Consider the following 13,810-nt stretch of genomic DNA (forward strand, 5'->3'; position numbering starts at 1 on the left):
TTTTTTTTTATTGTAGAGAGTGTGTTAATTTGTGCAATGATAACCTACCAGCAATGTAAATAATTTTTTTTAATATATTAGAATGAGTACATTAAAATATACATTTATTAGAACAAGTGCATTATTATTTATGGGCTTAAAAACAAGATGCAAACAATCAGAATATTGTACCTGGTTGGGAGTGCACAATGTAAACATGAAACATATGTAATTACCTATATTGTACTGTGGTACAATTATGGAGGCCCTTCATAATGCAGAGGTCAACTGCCTGCTCTGCCAGTAGTTAGAAATGGCACTATAGTAAACAGTGTTTAATAAACAGCTGTTTTTCTAAATTCTTCTGAGGTGAAATTCAGTGCAGTCATGTATCGTGATACGTATCGTGGCCTCTGTATCGTGATACGTATCGTATCGTGACTTTGCTGGTGATACACAGCCCTAGTGAGCACGATTGTGTTATTTTACACTTAATGATTACATTTCTGCACCTGAATGCTACCGTTACTGACTTTATTTGTAACCGTTTGTTGTATTCATCTATGCTTGTAATTTGTGTAATTGTTCTTGTTTTATTACTAACTTTATTAAAGCTAGTAGTTTTGCTGTGGTATATTAGTACTTAAACTACGCTTTCACTTTGTTTTTTTGGCCGATCTGAAAAATGATCCAATCCGTGACTCAAAATCCATAATATGATCCGAACCGTGAGTTTTGTGATCCGTTGCACCACTAGTGACAACAAGATCGTGAATTTGAAAGTGAAAGTGCATTAAGCCCGGCTTATAACATAACAAAAGAGGAACTCCCATTCACAAAAAAAATCAAATCTGAAATAATACTACTGATGAAAAAGAATGGGTTGAATGTTAACCACTTTCGTTTCCATGTAACTATAAACTATGATAAAAGTTCATGAGCATGCATTGATTAATCCCATGTTGTAGCGCAAGAAAATTTATAAATAATAAAAATAAATATTGCGACCAAATCATGTGCCTGTGCGACCAACTGAGAAAGTTAGTCGCAAAAGAGCAACCAGTGGGAAGAATGAGTCTAGAGCCCTGCTCATGGAACCATAAATTAATTATAACATTGGTCTTTGAGTTGGACATGGTGAACGTAATGATTTGCCCTTCAGTGAGTAAAGCTGCTGTCACATTTACAGTTTTTCAGCAATTTTTGCCACAAAATCGAGTAATTTCAATAGGAGTTTCGAGCAAAGGTGAACAATTTTCCCACACAGATTTCACCATGTTTAAAGGAGTGGTTGACTTCCAGAATGAAAATTGTCATCATTTACTCACCCTCCACTTGTTCCAAACCTGTATGAGTTTCTTCCTTCTGTTGAACACAAAAGATATTTTGAAAAATGTTGGTATCCAGACAGTTGATGGCCTCCATTGCCTTCCATAGGATTTTTTCCCCTACTATGGAAGTCAATGGTGGCCATCAACTGTTCGGATGCCAACATTTTTCAAAATATCTTTTTATCTAATCCTTTATGTTGGTCATGTGGATTTGCTGTGTTGACCAGCAGAAAGCTGTTTGGTTTGAATTGGCTTCTGTGTGAAACAATAACATTTCGATGCCAACACTGGTTTCAGATTGATTACTTTTTGTGAAGAATGAGAGCTGCTTTCTGAAGATAAATTCCAAAACGAACAACTATGAGAAATGGATTATACTATAAGAGGTGTCAAAATATGCTTATTATGTGTCATAAAGAGTGGTTAGTGTCCTCATGGTTGGGTTTCATATAGGACTGCACCAAAAATATCCAGACAGTTGATGGCCTCCATTGCCTTCCATAGGATTTTTTTCCCTACTATGGAAGTCAATGGTGGCCATCAACTGTTCGGATGCCAACATTTTTCAAAATATCTTTTTATCTAATCCTTTATGTTGGTCATGTGGATTTGCTGTGTTGACCAGCAGAAAGCTGTTTGGTTTGAATTGGCTTCTGTGTGAAACAATAACATTTCGATGCCAACACTGGTTTCAGATTGATTACTTTTTGTGAAGAATGAGAGCTGCTTTCTGAAGATAAATTCCAAAACGAACAACTATGAGAAATGGATTATACTATAAGAGGTGTCAAAATATGCTTATTATGTGTCATAAAGAGTGGTTAGTGTCCTCATGGTTGGGTTTCATATAGGACTGCACCAAAAATTCAGCTGCCGAAAGAAAATCTTGACTGAAATATTGACCGTCATTTGACGCACTGAATTCAGGAAGCATGTTGAGGTCAAAATTCAAACACAACTGCAAACTCAGTTTACATTTGCTTTTCCTTTTTATGCAGACACAGTGGACCAATTCAAACACTTAAAAGCACAGAATAAATATTAGCATTCACACATACTCATACATACTCATAAAAAAGCAAGATTTCTTTAAAAATCAATATTCAGTACTAACATATGTGTAATTTAAAAAGAGGTTGTGTACATTCATATAAAAATTAAACCGTGTAATTTGTATTTCACACAATTGCAATTTCAAAATTAGCATTGGTTTCAGCTGTTGGCTCAGTCGGTCCAAAATATTTGGTTACGGTCGAGATTTTGGATTTTGATGCACTAGTTTCATACCAACTGCAAACCACACCAGTTCAAGCCAACCATAGTCCAGCCCACCTTATCATGCAGCCTCTAGTGGAGTTCACAAAGCCACTTTTACCCCAAATGAATTGAACTGATAATAAATGGATGCCGAACTCTTTCCGCCCCTTAAAGACAGCCCTGTTTGTCTGAGTTTTGATTTGAACTCAAGTGTTAGAGGTGCTCAGTGGCGGTCAGCTCACATGCTGGAGAACAAAGATGTGTGTGTAGAGCTGAAGTTTGCCGGCCTGTTGCTGGAGGAGCACTTCTCTCACACCCTGATACGATTTGGCACAACATCTGCTCGGTCTCTTCCTCTCTATATGCCTGTCTCATCTGATTCTAGTGTTTCATTTGAAGCTATTTCAGGTCTTAGCCTCTTAAAAGTAAAGTCTTTCAGAGCTAAACTGAATTCCTGACAAGAAATCTTCCCGCTTTCAGCAGCAGAAGCATTATGACGGCTAGAACTGCACTACTGCAGTAACATGCTTGAAATATTTAAGGAATCATCCGACTAAAAATGAAACTTCTTTCATGATATATTCATGTTCAAGACCACTGGTGATCATTGAAGACTGTTATATTGTGCCTTGCAGCGTTCAAACTACATGCACCGAGAGGTGCTGCAGATGACGGAGCTCTACCCCAACGTGAGAGCTACACACTGGCGCATGGTCACCATCTGGGGTGGGGCCAGTCTGCTGAAGGCCTACCTGCACAGCATGCATGACCTGCTGTCCATGCTGGACTGGAAATGGGACTTCTTCATCAACCTCAGTGCCACTGACTTCCCCACCAGGTCAGCATCGCCTTAGACAGGGCTCTGAAAAAAAAAACCTGGACAATAAAGTCAGTTCTACCAGTTTCTTAAAAAAGAAAATTCTACATGAACTGGTTGACCTCACTAATTGACTAGTCCTGGGGTTACCAAACTAATTAAAAAATCAATAACTATAACAGTCATTTTACTCTCGAGCTTTAAACATTTCAAATACCCAAGCTTTTATTTTGGCTTTATGCTGTAAACTTCTGTCCACAAAAATGTTGGAAAATATGCAAATGTTAATAAAGTCAACCTAGAGCACATCGCGTTCCCGAATATAAATATTAAACTCTCAGCTCATTTAGAGATTGAGGGCTTAGAAACTGTGAACGGAGCCACTCTGAGACCAGTGTATCATGAGCTGCACTTGTGTATATTGCGATTAGCGTTTTTAATTCATTTATTGCGCAGCTGTTTTGAATTTTACATTCGATTCTATTAATTATTAGCTTTTCATCAACTCACAATTTCCTCACGACCCCTCAGTGAACTCCCTTTTGGGAAACCCTGGACTAGTCAGTTAGTGGATGAAGCCATTCCAAAAGATTGTTAGGATGATGCCTTCACTGCTATCTTCCTGGAAACGTTAATCCCAGAATGCATTGCAGTAAGGTCATTGAAAAAAAATAAGAGATTGGTTGATACTGATTTAAAGTGCCCCTATTAAGCCATTTCGAATACTGCCTTTCGTGCGGTGTGTAATGTAGCTGTCAACTGTGAACGGAGCCACTCTGAGACCAGTGTATCATGAGCTGCACTTGTGTATATTGCGATTAGCGTTTTTAATTCATTTATTGCGCAGCTGTTATGAATTTTACATTCGATTCTATTAATTATTAGCTTTTCATCAACTCACAATTTCCTCACGACCCCTCAGTGAACTCCCTTTTGGGAAACCCTGGACTAGTCAGTTAGTGGATGAAGCCATTTCAAAAGATTGTTAGGATGATGCCTTCACTGCTATCTTCCTGGAAACGTTAATCCCAGAATGCATTGCAGTAAGGTCATTGAAAAAAAATAAGAGATTGGTTGATACTGATTTAAAGTGCCCCTATTAAGCCATTTCGAATACTGCCTTTCGTGCGGTGTGTAATGTAGCTGTCTGTGAATGTAAATGATCTGCAAAGTTGTGAAGCCAATAGTGCGAATCCCTCTTCCGTGACAGCCACCCATCACAGGGTAAAACATTTGCATAATGCCCGCCTATGTTCTCCGTTGGCCGGCCGTGAACAACTTGACCTGCCCTCAAACACTGTAGCATTTCCGTGTGGTTAACATCATGTCGAGAAGCCACTGTGTCCTATGCTCTGAAAGTACATTTGTTTTATTTCCACTTCTGAATGATGAGGCTGCAAAGAATCTGTGGTTGACTTTCGTCTTTTCAACGATACCACAGCAGTACAACCACAATCCACCATCTTGTTGCAATGCATTATGGGATTACAAGTGAAGCATCACATCACATTTTAAATGGAGTATAAATTTTGTCTAAAGATAATATTTTACAAGCCATTTGTAGATGCTTTGTGTCGAAAGTGTGGATTTGATGCCTTAAAATGCTGCCTACATAGGCAAACAAATTCAGCATTTTCATTGATTCATAGTTAATAAAACTGATTACACATTAGTCACAGGCCTCCATTCCAAACCCGTAAGACCGTTCATCATCGGAACACAAATTAAGATATTTTTGATGACAGTTGTGTTGCTGTCTATGCAGGGTCTGAGAGCGCTCACATTTCATGAGAAATATATTAATTTGTGTTCCGAAGATGAACAAAGGTCTTACGGGTTTGAAACGACATGAGGGTGAGGAATTAATGACAGAATCATTTTCATTTTTGGGTGAACCTAACCCTTTAATTCGTTATAAAAGAGGCATCTAATGCTCAACTAATGCAGAACTGTATAATACTACCTGTCGTACTTCGTGGTACAGTTCCCACACATGCACCTATAAATTATAACAATGACGCTGCAATCATGTCTTATAACTACCACAAACTAAGTTGACACTTAGAAACATCCTGCTCCAGTCTTGCTTGCGAATCAGTGTCTGGTTGATCAACTAGAGGTCTCATCATCGGACTCGGGCTCAAATTACATGACCTTGCATGCATGTAAACCTGTTGTAGGAGCCTCCCAAAACAATATTAGGAGCTTTAAAAATGGCATAATAGGGGCACTTTAAGAGATACATATGGAGGAACGTTCTCTTGAGCCTGTGTCTGAAGACATCAAGTCAGAGCTGCTCTCATTGTGTGCAAGCGTGAAGATGCTGGCAAATCCGTCTCTTTCTCTGCAATCCGTTTCGGGAGGATTTCTTTAACACATTAGAGCCTTACGATTTCACAATCCCTCCAGCTGTTGATGCTTTCTCTTTTTTTTTTTTTTAAACGAGCTAAATAAGCCAAATCGGTGTACATGGCCTGATGCACATGTAGACGTTGATGCCGACCAAATCCTGTCAGCAGCAGCTAATTCCTTCCAGATGAAGACTTCACCCATAACACCCTGCAGTCAGAGCTGGGTTTCTGACATAATTCCTCGTTTTTATCTCTTCTCTCCTCTCACTGTCATCTAAAACAGGACCAACAATGAGCTTGTGGCTTTTCTCTCCCAGAACCGTGACAAGAACTTCCTGAAGTCTCATGGCAGAGAGAACGCAAGGTAAACTCATTTCCGATTCAACTCTGAGGTTATTCCAGGTCAGGTTACTAGTTCTCACGTTCTGTCCGCATCTTGGGATGCTCTAAATGACAGCTCAATCACAGTTTATCTACTTTGTTTGTGGGCTGGGATTATGCAAATTAGATTTTTTTTTTCTTTTGGATCAGAGTTATGAATTCATTCAATTAAATGATTCAAATTGATTCACAGAATAAATCAAACTCTAGTACTTATTTTGCTATTGAAGCAATTCTGTCTTGATGCTTTCATACTCAAATCATGAGACGAGGAAGGATTGCCAAACCAGTCTAAAGGCATGACCTTTAGGAAACTTAATGTCCAAACTGTATGCATTAAAATCATTGTGCTGTTCATAATGTTGCCTAATTATGCACGACCGTTAAATATTTTTTGAAAGAATTTAATATTTGTATTCAGCAAGGACACATTAAATTGATTAAAATTGACATTGTTACCAACATTTTCTGTTTTAAATGCTGTTTTTTTCAAACTTTATATTCATCAAATAATTCTGAAAACAATTTATCACAGTTTCCACAAAAATCATGAAGCCGCACAACTGTTTTCAACATTGATGATAATAATAATAAAAAATTGAGTATCAAATCAGTGTTTTAGAATGATATTAGAAGGATCATGTGACACTGAAGACTGGCGTTATAATGCTGAAAATTCAGCTTTGCATCACAGGAATAAATTACATTTTAACATATAAATAGAAAACATCTATTTTAAATTGTAATAATATTTTCACTGTTTTTACTGTATTTCAATCAAATAAATGCAGCCTTGAGCATGAGAGACTCACTGACCTCAAACTTTTTAATGGTAGTAAATATCGCCAAAACAATTATTGTGAGTATTCAATATATCGACCAGCTCTATATTTGGATCCATGATAATTAATGATGTCCGAGACAATGAAAAGAAAGTTAGTTTTAAATTGTCGGATGATAATAATAATAAAAAATTGAGTATCAAATCAGTGTTTTAGAATGATATTAGAAGGATCATGTGACACTGAAGACTGGCGTTATAATGCTGAAAATACAGCTTTGCATCACAGGAATAAATTACATTTTAACATATAAATAGAAAACATCTATTTTAAATTGTAATAATATTTTCACTGTTTTTACTGTATTTCAATCAAATAAATGCAGCCTTGAGCATGAGAGACTCACTGACCTCAAACTTTTTAATGGTAGTAAATATCGCCAAAACAATTATTGTGAGTATTCAATATATCGACCAGCTCTATATTTGGATCCATGATAATTAATGATGTTAGTTTTAAATTGTCGAATTATTAGAAACTTAATAGTTGTTTTCATGTTTCTTTCATACATTAGGAAAAAAAAAATGATTGACAAGTGGTGTAATGAAGTAATAACCTTTACCTTGCACCTAAAATATGCATTTTCAAAAAGTTTTCAAACATATTCTTTACAAAAATATTGAATATTTGAATCATGAATATCATAATTTTGAGTTTTGTCCCTTAAAATATATATATTTTTAAAATACTTCACTGACCTTGCCATGCAGTTTACCACAATGATTTGGAGGTCAATATAAAAGACCGTTCCAAACTACTTTTATAAAAGTTATTTTTTTTTCTCTCTTCAGGAATTTCGGCCTTTTAATGAGACTCCTTCTGTCATTCATTATGATTTCAGGATAGTTACACCGTCTTGACACTGTTGACATGCCTCACATAATGCAGCTGTGACAGTGTTTATCATGACATCAGTCAACATCCTGCTCTCTCCTGTCACGTAGGTTCATTAAGAAGCAGGGTTTGGACCGCCTGTTCCACGAATGTGACAACCACATGTGGCGTCTGGGCGAGCGCACCATCCCTGAGGGGCTGGAGGTGTCAGGAGGCTCGGACTGGTTCTCCCTCACGCACAAGTTTGTGGAATATGTGATAAACTCACAGGACGAGCTGGTGACTGGGCTCAAGCAGTTTTACACCTACGCTCTTCTGCCTGCTGAGGTACTGGACTAATAAAATGAAATCATAAAAGACGATATGACTCATTTAAAGAAACACGATGAATCACTGTTATTGTTGTGTATTAAATCGGGTTGAATCATAAAGTGATAAGTCTGTTGATGTGATACTCCATGTTAATTTTATTTAATTGGCACAGCAGTGAGCTGTAAACATTAAGTGCTGTGTCCCTGAGGGTATATTAAATAATTCCTCTCTGTCTGGTTTTCAGTCTTTCTTTCACACAGTGCTGGGAAACAGTCACATGTGTGATACTTTGGTCGACAACAATCTGCGTGTGACCAACTGGAACAGGAAGTTGGGCTGCAAGTGCCAGTATAAGCACATAGTGGACTGGTGTGGCTGCTCACCAAATGACTTCAAACCCTCAGACCTCATCAGAATACAGGTCAGTGAACCGTTAAGTGATCCCTGCAGATATATTGAGTCAGAAGCCACACAGTATTGAAACGATCACAGTGAGTCTCAATGTGTACAATGTGCACGCTATTATTAGTGAATGGGAACCAATGTATTTCTTAACAAATTGCCTTTTCTTGCTAGAAACTACACCTGATCATAGACATTTGACACCACCTCAACCCTTCTTTTCTCCCATGATAGCAACTAACGCGGCCCACGTTCTTCGCCCGTAAGTTTGAGTCCACTGTGAACCAGGAGGCTATTGAGATCCTGGACAATCATCTGTATGGGCAGTACCCTCCGGGCACAGTGGCACTGAAAGCGTACTGGGAGAACCTGTTCGAGCAGGCTGATGGGGTCTCGTTCCTCAATGATGTGGCCCTCACGGCGTACTCCTCCTTCTTTAGACTGGGCCTCCGTAAGCAGGAGACCACTCAAAGCAGTTCTGAGACCTGCAGGTCATCCTTCCATCCATCTATCCAGTCCATCCCAATCTTTCTATGCCAATCCATCCCTCCATCCCAACCCATCCATCAATCCAACCCTTCCCAGACTTTCTATCAAAATTCATCCTTCCATCCCAATCCATCCATCCCTCCATTCCAACCCATCCATCAATCCAACCCTTCCCAGACTTTCTATCAAAATTCATCCTTCCATCCCAATCCATCCATCCCTCCATTCCAACCCATCCATCAATCCAACCCTTCCCAGACTTTCTATCAAAATTCATCCTTCCATCCATCTATCCAGTCCATCCCAATCTTTCTATGCCAATCCATCCCTCTATCAAAATTCATCCTTCCATCCATCCCTCCATTCCAACCCATCCATCAATCCAAACCATACCAGTCTTTCTATCAAAATCCATCTATCCAGTCCATCCCAATCTTTCTATGCCAATCCATCCCTCTATCAAAATTCATCCTTCCATCCCAATCCATCCATCCCTCCATTCCAACCCATCCATCCATCCATCAATCCAAACATCCCAGTCTTTCTATCAAAATCCATCCTTCCATCCCAATCCATCCATCTATCCTAATCTTTCTATCCCAATCCATCCCTCTATCAAAATACATCCTTCCATCCCAGTCCATACATCCCTTCATCCCAACCCATCTATCCATTCCTCTATCCATTTATCCAATCCATCCCAATCCCTCTCTCAATCCATCCCTCCATCAAAATCCATCCTTCCATCCCAATCATCCATCTATCCCAATTTTTCTATCCCAATCCATCCCTCCATCAGCATTCATCCTTTCATCCCAATCATCCATCCATCCCAATCTTTCTATCCCAATCCATCCCTCCATCAGCATTCATCCTTTCATCCCAATCATCCATCCATCCCAATCTTTCTATCCCAATCCATCCCTCCATCAGCATTCATCCTTTCATCCCAATCATCCATCCATCCCAATTTTTCTATCCCAATCCATCCCTCCATCAGCATTCATCCTTTCATCCCAATCATCCATCCATCCCAATCTTTCTATCCCAATCCATCCCTCCATCAGCATTCATCCTTTCATCCCAATCCATCCATCCATTCCTTCAGTCCAGTCATCAGATGATTAATTTGATGAATTGTTTTTTTTACCCACAGGTTTGAACCTATTGGCTACCCCGTCTCGGTGCACCTGTATTTTTATGATGACCGTTTCCAGGGTTACCTGGTCAGGCAAGAGGTGCAGAATGTGGTGACCAGGTCCCGTGAGATGCTGGAGGTGTGGGCTGTTCCTCAAGCAACACTGCAGCTAGAACACAACCTTCACGAGTTTGAGCGCCTCAAACACCTTGAGGTGAGAAGAATAGGGAGACCATTGTAAATGATTTGGTATATTCCACAGTCACAATGTTACGGACATAGCAACAGATTATTTCTTCTGTATTGTAACGTACATTGGAGTTAAATGGATTACCAAATAAAAGCGCAGAGACTTTTTCTATGCATCGGCTGTTGATTAGATGGAGTCAGATGTGAATGCGAGCTTGCGGTCAATTGTAAGGAAGGGGCAGGGTTCAAGAGGCCAATATAATTCTATATAAAATTCTACTAATAAATAAGTCTATTTTACCGGAAGATCCAGTTATGACATTTTAATTAAAAAATACAAAGTCAAAAAAAAAGGAAATGCATACATGAATCATTAATTACAATGAGATACAAAAAATGTGCATTTAGAAAATAGAGTGAATACGTTCTGTAGTTCTTTAACATCGTGTATTTTGTGCATGCTGTTTTATACTAGGTCGGAACTGAGTGGGACCCAAAGGAGCGAATCTTCCGTAACTTTGGTGGAGTGATGGGACCTCTAGACGAGCCGGTGGCAGTTCAGAAGTGGGCTCGTGGACCCAACCTGACAGCCACCATAGTGTGGATTGACCCAGCACACATAGTAGCTGCCTCCTATGACATCAGCATAGACGTTGAGGCAGAGTTTACGCAATACAAGCCACCGCTTCAGCGCCCCCTCAGGCCTGGAGTTTGGACGGTGCGTGTGCTGCGGTTGTGGGACCGTGTAGCAGAAGCTCAATTTCTGGTCATGCCTCTGGCCTTCAAGGGACGTGAGCCCCTGCGCACTGGTGAGACACCAATGTGAAATGTCATTACAATTTAAAATAACCATTTCCTATTTGAATACACTCAAGAAACATTTCTTATTATCAATGTTGAAAACATCCTGGTAAATATTTTTGTGGAAACCATGATACATTTTTTCAGGATTCTTTGATGAATAGAAAGTTTAAAAGAACCACATTTATTTCAAATAGAAGTCTTTTGCAACATTGTAAATGCCTCTACTGCCACTTTTGATCAATTTAATGCATCTTTGCTAAATAAAAATATGAATTTCTAAAAACAAAATTTCCATACATCAATGGAAAGCTTATTTATTCAGCTTTCAGATGATGTATAAATCTCAATTTCGAAAAATTGACCCTTATGACTGGTTTTGTGGTCCAGGGTCACATATTGGTTCTTATAAATTATTAAATATTCCTCCTCGTGTTCATTTAGTAGAAAAAAAAAGATTTGAAAAATGTCCCTCTGCTATATTTAAAATGCATTTTTGCATCAAATATCAGTTCCTCTGATTGGATGAAATTTTAGAATAAATATGTGAGTGTTATAGATATAGATGTATCGAGTAAGATGGATCTTCTCTTCTCTTCAGAAGACCATGGCTGGGTACATGCAGGTCCGCCAGGTAACGTGTATTTGGAGCAAAGCTTCCAGCAGCTCGCCCACGTGTTGAAGCTGCCGCCCAGTGAGCCCGCCCTGCAGGAGGTGCAGAAGAAGACCTCCCTGGTGGGGAAGCCGCTGGAGGCCTGGGTGGACAGCTCTGTGGAGGCTTTCTGGGTCACGGGAGACATTTGCTCTGACCAGACCTCCTCCTGTCCCACCATAGGACTCTGCACCAAGACCTCTTGGAGTTCCTTGTCTCCTGACCCCAAATCAGAACTGGGGCCAGTCAAAAAAGACGGTCGCATTAGGTAGCCTTGCAAGCTCGTACAAATGGAGCGGAGCGGCGAAGTCCCTGAAGAACAGTCCACAAGAGTGATGTTTACGAGTTGTGGTCTTTCGGACCATCCCATTATTAGTCAAGGCACCTTCTGTTGAGGGCGGGAACTGGTTGAGGGTGAATCTACGAAAGAACATGTCTAAATTTGCACAAGATGACTGCCAGACGTGGACATATGAGTCTTGCTTTTATTGATCAATGTTCAGATGTCATCTAAATACGTTGTTACAAGGTTCGGAGTCTTATTAGCACATAGTTCACAGTGTGGGCTTGTGATACAAAGCCCCAAATCTCAACGATTTTACACTATTATTCTTTGTTACGAGAAAAACAAAAACTCTGCACATTATTTTCCTCTGTAAAGCAGTGGCCAAAATTGGTATTTGAAGCTGTTGGAGGCAAATCGCTGGAGTCCTCTGGCTGTATCGCTATGCTTATTTTGAAGCATTAATATCAAAACTTCAGAAGCAGATTGAAGAAGTGCACTTTATTGTAAAACGAGTCTCAGCAGAGGAGGCGGAGCTTGTAGAATCGTCATGAATTTCTGCCAGTGGATTGATACATTCGTTCACTTAACGAGTTTCAGCTGCCCGGAGACGCAGCACTGCATGGAATCATCGTACACAAAACAAACACTAACGGAAACCGCCTGTCAGGAAACAAGAATCTGAGTTTTGTAATACTGTGACTTTTTGTCTTCATGATGAATGTCCTTTGAGTTGAAAAACGGCTCATCTGGAGGACCTTCTTTCGTCTGTTACTGCAAAGTTTTCTCAGCCGCACACAAATCGCAAAGTACGAGGACGTGGATTGAAATATTTGAGACTGCCTGAAGATCTGACCCTGCTGAAGATCAGTCCGTGATCTGTAGCTCATACATACACTTGTGCTTGTATACCGTGTCACAATATTTCACGCTTAATTCTGGTCTTCCACCAGTTTGGTTTTTAACTACGAATAAGTTTTACACTCTTTGTTGAATAGCTGGAGACTTGAGTTACAGTAGCTGCTCCTACAGTATGTTCCCATAATTTAAAGGAATATTTCACCTAATAATGTCAATCTATATGACTTTCTTCTGTGGAACAAAAAAAGAAGACCTTACAAGTAATGGTCACAGCATTGAATGAACGAAAATGACTCGTGCTGTATTTCAAGTCTTGAGAAACAGTTATTCTCAGAAAATCTCCCCCTTACTCTGTGTCTACAAAATAGCATTTACAATTATCTGTTTTGAAAGCTACAATTTTTATGTAAAAGGGTTAGTTCACCCAAAAATGAAAATTAGGCTATGTTTTACTCGTCCTCACTCTGGATGTATACAGTTCTTGGAGGCTGGGCAGGGGGGCACCAATAATCCTTTCAGCAGTCCGAACCGTTCTACTGACTGCAATGATAGAGCTTGGAAGAGCCAGGACAATTTTTTTTATATAACTCCCGACTGGATTCATCTGAAAGAAGAAAGTCATATACACCTAGGATGCCTCGGGGGTGAGTAAAACACAGCCTAATTTTCATTTTTGGGTGAACTAACCCTTTAAGTTACGAGACACGGAAGAACCAATGGCATTTGGTGCCAAATTGAATGGAAACCCAGCAAAAAAAATAAAAAATTTTAATGCACATTTCTAAAAATCGCATGCTTCCATCGGCGTTGAGTTTATGCACATATCACGCTTTTCCACTGAGGTTTGCAAAATTTGTATTAAAATAGTTGGATAGAAACCCAGCAGCTAAT

The 13,810-nt window shown here is 39.4% G+C and overlaps 1 protein-coding gene and 1 long non-coding RNA gene across 2 annotated transcripts in view; one reads left to right on the forward strand and one right to left on the reverse strand.

Moving 5' to 3' along the window:
* The window catches only part of LOC107565869 (uncharacterized), a 22,522-nt gene extending 11,471 nt beyond the window's left edge, over positions 1-11,051 (reverse strand). The window contains exon 1 of the long non-coding RNA XR_001606440.1: positions 11,040-11,051. This is a non-coding gene — a long non-coding RNA (uncharacterized lncRNA). The remainder of the gene's footprint in view (positions 1-11,039) is intronic.
* LOC107565868 (xylosyltransferase 2-like) overlaps positions 1-13,372 on the forward strand; it is a 36,784-nt gene extending 23,412 nt beyond the window's left edge. The window contains exons 5-12 of the mRNA XM_016251153.1: positions 3,203-3,405; positions 6,019-6,099; positions 7,903-8,119; positions 8,349-8,525; positions 8,741-8,997; positions 10,152-10,347; positions 10,798-11,131; positions 11,725-13,372. Of these exons, the coding sequence (XP_016106639.1) occupies positions 3,203-3,405; positions 6,019-6,099; positions 7,903-8,119; positions 8,349-8,525; positions 8,741-8,997; positions 10,152-10,347; positions 10,798-11,131; positions 11,725-12,047 (1,788 nt within the window). The 3' untranslated portion in view covers positions 12,048-13,372. The remainder of the gene's footprint in view (positions 1-3,202; positions 3,406-6,018; positions 6,100-7,902; positions 8,120-8,348; positions 8,526-8,740; positions 8,998-10,151; positions 10,348-10,797; positions 11,132-11,724) is intronic.
* The last annotated feature ends 438 nt before the right edge of the window (positions 13,373-13,810 follow it).

Source organism: Sinocyclocheilus grahami, unplaced genomic scaffold (assembly GCF_001515645.1).
Source record: "Sinocyclocheilus grahami isolate Dianchi unplaced genomic scaffold, SAMN03320097.WGS_v1.1 scaffold1032.1, whole genome shotgun sequence".
Lineage (NCBI taxonomy): Eukaryota > Metazoa > Chordata > Actinopteri > Cypriniformes > Cyprinidae > Sinocyclocheilus > Sinocyclocheilus grahami.